At 45.4% G+C, this 7,151-nt stretch overlaps 1 protein-coding gene across 1 annotated transcript; it reads left to right on the top strand.

Moving 5' to 3' along the window:
* The first annotated feature begins 3,098 nt into the window (after nucleotides 1-3,098).
* Nol7 (nucleolar protein 7) lies at nucleotides 3,099-6,763 on the top strand. The gene is made up of 8 exons (XM_052728462.1): nucleotides 3,099-3,376; nucleotides 3,457-3,517; nucleotides 4,022-4,080; nucleotides 5,174-5,202; nucleotides 5,417-5,498; nucleotides 6,011-6,132; nucleotides 6,230-6,307; nucleotides 6,531-6,763. The coding sequence occupies exons 1-8, from the start codon at nucleotides 3,120-3,122 to the stop codon at nucleotides 6,608-6,610; spliced, it is 768 nt and encodes a 255-aa protein (XP_052584422.1). The 5' UTR covers nucleotides 3,099-3,119; the 3' UTR covers nucleotides 6,611-6,763.
* Nucleotides 6,764-7,151: the final 388 nt, after the last annotated feature.

The following is a 7,151-nucleotide window of genomic DNA, read 5'->3' as shown; positions in this document are numbered from 1 at the left end:
AGGCTGTCAAGTTCTCCCGTATCATTCAATTTCAACTGAAGTATGAGTATTTTGGATTTGCTGTTCTTGGTCAGTTACTGGGAGGGAAACATCTGTAATTAAATTGCTTGAGAAGAAGGTGATCATTCCTAATTGTTTGCATCTTGGGCAAAGGTAGAAATAGAGAATTAAAACACTAAACGTTAAATCCTAGTATTTATTTATTTATTTGCACAAATTTTTTGCGGAAAGAAACCATCCTTTATAGTTGATACTTATTGTGTATGGAGGTTCCTCCAAGAGCTGTCTTTGTTGGGGGCTTCTTTTCCTTTTCGGTATTTACCTCACTTGGGTGCCTCACCTTAAAGAACTTGGAATAACTTCCAGCAGGAGCTCATGCAAGGAGAGAAAAGGAATAACCAAGTAGAAACGTCAGGATGAGAAAAAGACAAGGCAGATCCTGGACGAAGCAGAAGAGCTGCCTCTGAGGGACGGGAGTGATGGGTGGTCACTGCCTAGTGTCGTAAATGAAGGAGAGCATCATCCCCGCTGGTCTTCATCATTTCTTAGTGTCATAAATGAGGGAGCATGTGGTCTCTACTGGTCTATGAGCTCCATGGGACCCTGAAAATGAGCTTTCTACCTTGCAATATAATAGCAAGAATGCTGCACTGTCTTTGAGCCCCACCTGCTGATGCAGCACTGGACCTGAATTATGGCAGGGATGAGAGGCCTAGAGAGGAGCCGTGGCCACTAGTGAAGAGGATAAAGACATACATAAGGCTCTCCCTCGGATCCAGTCACTTCCCCCAGGTAACTATGTGCCTGGCCTGCTTCACCTCAGCCCCTCCCAGAATTCCATTTATTTCAGTCAGTAGTTACCTTTCTCATGGCTGTGATCAAAATGCCCGACAAAAATTATTTAAAGGATGAAAGGTCTAGCTTGGCTCACAGTTCAAAGGAATGTAGCATAGCAGGGAAGGCATGGTAGAGGGAATGACTTGGTCCATGGCTGTTCAGAAAGCAGAGAAAGGGACTCCAGGACTCCACTCGTTTTCTTTTTCTCCTTTGTATCCAGTCTGCTCCTCACACTCAGGGGATTTCTTTCTCAGTTAACCCTCTCCGGGAACTCCCTACAGACACATCTGAAGGTGTGCCTCATTAAGGCATCTGGTGAGGGGTGCATGGCTGGGTGCTGGAAACCCGGTGGGAGCAGCTCAGAAATGAAGAAATGACAGACGAGGGACAGATGACAGAAACACATGCAGAAAAGCTGGGGTCGGGTTGGTTGTGCCACTCTGATGGGGGCACTGTCTATGCAGCCTGGAAACTCAGCAAGTGTATTGTGTGCGGCAGAAGGAGGAAGGCTTCAGCTGACTCCATGGGAGGTCTCTGTAGGGGGGCAGTCTCAGGTTGCAGTCACCCAAGAGCGGGGAGCGGTGGTGGCCAGCCTTTGCACACAGTCAACATTGGCACAGGAAGACTTTGCCATTCCCGAGAACCTGACCCAGGGAAGGCTTTGCCATTCCCATGGATCTGAGGCATTGGGGCCCTTGACATTGTCAAGGCTACGCCCATGTCAACAATACACATTCACTCAGAACTTCATGGCTCCCCACAGATGTTTATTAAACAATCAAATTGACAATTGATATGACTTACCACTGGCAACAAGGTACAGTTACGTGTACCATATGTGACAGTCATTTGTAACAAATCCTAAAGGTCCCTAAATGTCAAGAAGATAGTTTCTCCCACCTACTGGGAGTCTGGAGAACTAGCTAGGCACCTCCAGAGTCATACTTTAGATGGGCGGACCAAAGGCTGTACAGCTAGGGGATGGTAATAACTTCAGTGAGACCCTTTTTTTGAAAAGTATGTGTGAGTGTGTGTGTCTGCAGTGGGTATGTGTACTGTAGGGACCAGAGGTGTTGGAGCCCCTGGAGCTAGCGTTACAGATGGTTATGAGCTGCTCGACACAGGTTCTGGGATCGAAATTTAGGTCCTCTGCAAAAGCAGCAAGTTCTCTTAACTACTGAGCCATCTCTCCACCCTCTGTGATACTTTCAATGTGGGTTTTGTACATACAGTTCCATTATGTGCTTTCAACAGGTTTGTCTTTGGACTTCAGCTTAACTGTTTCCATTTTCTTAATGTTAGTTGTGGTAGGGATCAGCACACTGCTGCAAATGTTTGTCTTGTTTTCTTGAGATATGGTTTCACTTTAGCTCTGGCTGCCTTGGAATTTAGGATTTTCTTGCTTCATCTTCCTGAGTGCTGGGATTTCAGGCACGTGTTACTGTGCCTGACTCTGTGAATTGTTTTCATTTGTATTTTCTATCAGAGACACCCACCCTCATCCAGCTCCCAGGCTCCCTTCCCCTCTGCCTACCTCTTCTCCAGCAGTTTTGTTTTTGTTTTTTGTTTTTTTTCTTTTGTTTTTAAACTGGAAATTGCTTCTAAATAAGAAGATAAAATAAGATTTAGAAGTATAAAGTATATATGATGTAACTAACCATTTGTTGAACATATAGTGTATGACTGACATTAGAAATCAATGATTTCAGAATGGTTGAAGCAACTGGCATGCGAACTGATTACAGAGTGTGGAACTGTGACAGAAATGTGTGCAAGGTTTAGAGAATAGCGTAGCTAGACATGCCAGAGTGGCCATGGGGTGGATGTTGCCATCCTTGAACTTAGCCTGGGTGGGAGGTCGGAAGCGTCAACAGTTCTGCGTGGAGAGGACAGCTCATTCAAGTGCACGGCTTGAAAAGGGCATGAAGAATCATTTCGTATACATAACGGGTAAGAGACAGAGACCACAGGGCCGTGTATGCCCAGAATACACAGAGATGTGCATCCCACAACCATGATGGGCATTAAGTATTATTTCGCTCTTGCCGTTGTTCCGAAGATCAGACCAACCTGGGAACATGGAGCCATTAGATGTCCTGTCCCTTCCTACCTAGACTGTCTACCGAGTCACACCCACCGTGGGGAGCCCCGCCCTCCTTCCGCGCACGCGCCTAGGTGCGTCTTGTGGCCTCCCGACCAACAGGGGGCGCTGAGAGCGCGCGGCGCGCACAGCTAGCGGCTGCTTCCGGGTCAAGGGTCAGACAGCCGTCTTCCCGTTGGTCATGGTGCAGCTGCGGCCGCGTCCGTCGCGTGTCCCCGCGCCGGCGGAGGCGATGGTGGACGAGGACCAGGCGGCCTCGGAGGAGGAGGAGGAGGCGGAGCACGGGCTGCTCCTCGGGCAGCCGAGCAGCGGCGCTGCCGCCGAGCCGCTGGACGAGGACGAGGACGGTGACGACGAAGCCCCAGAGGAGCTGACTTTCGCCAGCGCTCAGGCGGAAGCGAGGGAGGAGGAGCTGCGCGTGCGTGAGAGTGCACGGAGGTGCGGCGCCCGGCGCGGGACCGGGGCGCCTCGCGACTCCCGGGGCTCGTCTCCCGCTGACTTGAACCCTTTTCTTCCAGGGATAAAACGCTGCTGAAAGAGAAGAGGAAGCGGCGCGAGGAGCTGTTCATCGAACAGAAGGTTGGGGCGGGAAGTGTCCCTTAAAAACACGGCCGGGGCTAGAGTTGCCTCGCTCAAGGCGCTTGGGGAAATAGGATATTGGAGCGGGGTTACTGATGCTTCTTGGTGACTGCCCTATTCAGAGTGGAAGCGCTGACCCTCACCTGGCCTTGACGCTTTGATCTTTTAGGCTTCCAGAGGTAGTGGGGTCTTAAACTTAGGGCTCTGAAAATGTGATTTGTAAAGTAAAAATGGCACGTACAGATTAGCATCCCAGAGACCTGACTTCAAAGTGGCCATGACAGATACTATCTAGTCACAGAGGCACTTGAACGTTGAGCTAATGTGGGCAGTTACAGAGACTGTTCTGGGCTTTGTAAGCCCACTCTTTCTGACGGCTTAGTAGTATAGCAGGGCAGTGTTGGCCCGGATGCAGGGCTGTTTGAAATGAGTAACTTTTTAGAAGCAACTCCGGAAATACCTGTACGTCACTTTTAACTTGTCTTCATGCCTTCATTCTGAAAGAAAAGAAAGCTGCTTCCAGATGCTGTTTTAGAGCAACTAACTGCTGCTTCAGAGGCTGAGTAAGTAACAGGGCTTCTATTTATGTAAAGCCACCTTTGATTTGTCTATATAACTGAAGAAATTTGCCCAAACTTAAAAGCTACAGTGGTTTTGGAGTTCCTGATCCCAGTCTATCAAGTAAACTTTGCCCAGCACCTGCCCTGGGGCAGAATAGTGATCGGTGACTTAAACTTACCATTTAGTGGTGTGGCAGGCACTTAACCACAGGCTCCTAAAATCCAAACTTTTCTTAAGCTGGTTTTACCTGCCCCCGCCCTTCCTCATCCCCATTTCATTTAGCAGCTTTGCCCTGTGGTCTGTACTTAAAACTAAAGCCAAAGCTTTAGTTACATTTGTCTTTCTTTCCATCAAGTAAGCCCTACTGAAATTTACTCCTCTACCTCTTGGCACTCCTTGGTGCATTCTTTTTGCTTTTCTAGATACAGCTTCTCTGTGTAGTCCTGACTGTCCTCTCCACCTGTAGATCAGGCTGTCCTCAAACTCAGATTTGCCTGCCTCTCAGTGCTGGGATTAAAGGTGTGCAACACCACACCTGGCCTTAGTGTAACCTGAGAAGTCATTTTTACCAGAACAATACGTGGCTGCCCTTCCATGTTCCGATCTTGAATTCCATGAGGCATGTAAGCAGATATTTGGTGAGGTCCTTGTCTTTCGTAACCAAGTTCGTGTCGTCCCTTCTCACGCTCCCCTATCACTCTCTCCTGTGTGATCTGTGCGGCTGCTTCTGTGCCTCATCTCTGAGGCAGTTTAGTCATTTGATAGTTGTCTGGAGCCTGTCTCTTGTCTCCAGTGTCCAAACTGTTGAATAATCTGTTATTTCTCATTGTTGAGATAAACTGAGTTATACAAACAGTTCCTGAGTTTTTCAGAACATTGAGCATACTCTTTGGATGTCTACTAACAGTGCTCAGATTTAAATTCTGAGAAGACACTCCCATGTTAGTGTAGTTACTGAGTTGGTGGCAGTGCTGTGTGGCATAATGAATCAAAGTTAGGGGTAGTGGTCATAAAAGCTGGAAGGGGATCTTAATGTTACTTGTTTGGAGTATTCTTTACTGCCTGACATTCTGAGCTTTTGTTCTTTTTCCACAGCATAAAGAACTCACCAGGAAATGTAAAAGGTATGGATTGTTCTCATTCAAGTAACTTTGCATATAAGGGTGAGGTCATTTGCAGATGATCTTGGCTGCTTGAGGGCCTTAGGCCTGGCCAAAGTTGGCTCAAGCCCATTCCCCATTATTTTCTTCCAAATAAAACCTGCACTCACATTAAGTGAGCACCATTAAGTGTTAATTTATATAAATACTATTCACAAAGTGGATCTTAATTTTTCAGTTAATTTGAAGAAGAAAAGCGAACACATTGCAAAAGGAAGAAACTCCAAGAAAGTTAAAATACAAAAAGTGCAGTCTGTCAGGTAAAGAGTTTTGTTGTTTTCCCACTGGGATGTAAAGTTTCCTTCAAGTTTTGGCTTATGAGGGGAAAGTAGTAGTGTATCTGATTGGGTTATTTGTAGAAAAATACCAGTTTTGATAGTAACATTTACTTGCTTCCTTAAATTGTGTTAATGCATATCTTTTTCTTATAAAACAGCATGTGATTTAGCAGTATTGTGTAACACATACAATCACTTAAAGACAGTAGATGAGCAAGAACAAAATGACTATTTGAAGTCGTGTAGGACTGGGAGTAATAGAGTAGAGTATACCTGCCTGGCCTTCGTGAGGCCCTGGGTTTGACAGTTCTCATCCCTTGTCCCCAAATAAAAAAGGTGGGTTAAGGATGCAGCTCAATGGTAGTGTTTAGTGAGACACCCTGGGTTGACCCTCCCCAGTACCACACATACGTGTGTAAGTACACACATAGAATCACAAGGGAGAATCAGCATGTACCTTCTAATTCATTTTGACCTTTTGTATTGATTACCAGTCAGACCAAAAGCTACTTGGCTGTAAGGCTAAAAGATCAAGACCTGAGAGATTCAAGGCAAGAAGCAGCCAAACACTTCATCCACAATTGTTTATATGGTTCAGAATCCAAGAGGACTACTGGTAATTTTCTTATGGACCACGTCTGTCTGTCTGTCTGTTTGTCTGTCTGTCACGCTCTCACAATGACAAAGAAATGATAAGTAATTCTTCTCCTTAGTAAACAAGTTCCTGTCACTGAACAACAAGAGGCTACCAGTGAAACAGGCCGCAGCCCAGTTTCTCAACAGCACCTGGGGTAAGATGGAGCATCTGCTCTTTACTCTAGTAATTGTACAAAGGAAGTGTTTTTGGAAGGCTCAGAGGGGTCATAATTATAAATTGAAAGACCTACTTTTATAGTGTATCCATTTATGTAAACCACACTCTCAAAAAAGAATCTGAATTTTATGTTTCTCAGGGTTTTAACTAATACCTATTGAATATTCATTCACATGAAGCTTTCTGTTGTTCTCTTATAGGTGCTCAGAAACAACAAAATGCCAAGAGGTTTAAAAAACGGTGGATGGCCAGAAAGATGAAAAAGAAAAGTTATAAGTGAATTGAAATAAAGCTAAATGAAGAACCTGTACTTCATATGTATAAATTTAAGATTATTTGGTGTAGAAAGGACTGATTTCTCAAAATCTATAGTTATTCATAAATCATTGTAAAGGATCATTATAAAAACCATAAACCTTTTTGTCTTGGAAAACAGCTGGCTACGTTTCTTTCTGAAATACTTTTAGTGTCCTGGAGAAAAAAGTAGTTAGAAAGGAATTTTCATCCTTGTGTGGACACAAGAAGAGACCATCTATGAAGTCTTCAGTACAGCTTGAAAATCTATGCTGGTATTATTGCTATGGTTTCTGCTGTCAGGGAGTAAGAAGTCATTGTTGTTAAAAAGCATGGGGGGAAGCCGAGTGGTGGTGGTGGTGGTGGTGCACGCCTTTAGTCCCAGCACTCGGGAGGCAGAGGCAGGCGGATCTCTGTGAGCCTGAGGCCAGCCTGGTCTGCAGAGTGAGTTCCAGGACAGGCTCCAAAGCTACACAGAGAAAACCTGTCTTGAAAAACAAACAAACAAAAAAACCCAAAACAAAACA

Source organism: Peromyscus californicus, unplaced genomic scaffold (genome assembly GCF_007827085.1).
Source record: "Peromyscus californicus insignis strain IS unplaced genomic scaffold, ASM782708v3 Scaffold_8__1_contigs__length_139910024, whole genome shotgun sequence".
NCBI classification, from domain to species: Eukaryota; Metazoa; Chordata; class Mammalia; order Rodentia; family Cricetidae; genus Peromyscus; species Peromyscus californicus.
The sequence above is the reverse complement of the archived record's forward strand: the minus strand, read 5'-3'. Positions and strand labels throughout refer to the sequence as shown.

Excerpts from the sequence above, each read along its gene's own strand:
- Nol7 (XM_052728462.1), top strand. The coding sequence starts at position 3,120 with ATGGTGCAGCTGCGGCCGCGTCCGTCGCGTGTCCCCGCGCCGGCGGAG. Across the intron at positions 4,081-5,173 it reads ACTGCTGCTTCAGAGGCTGA|CATAAAGAACTCACCAGGAA; the intron begins GTAAGTAACAGG and ends CTTTTTCCACAG. Across the intron at positions 5,203-5,416 it reads CTCACCAGGAAATGTAAAAG|TTAATTTGAAGAAGAAAAGC; the intron begins GTATGGATTGTT and ends TTAATTTTTCAG.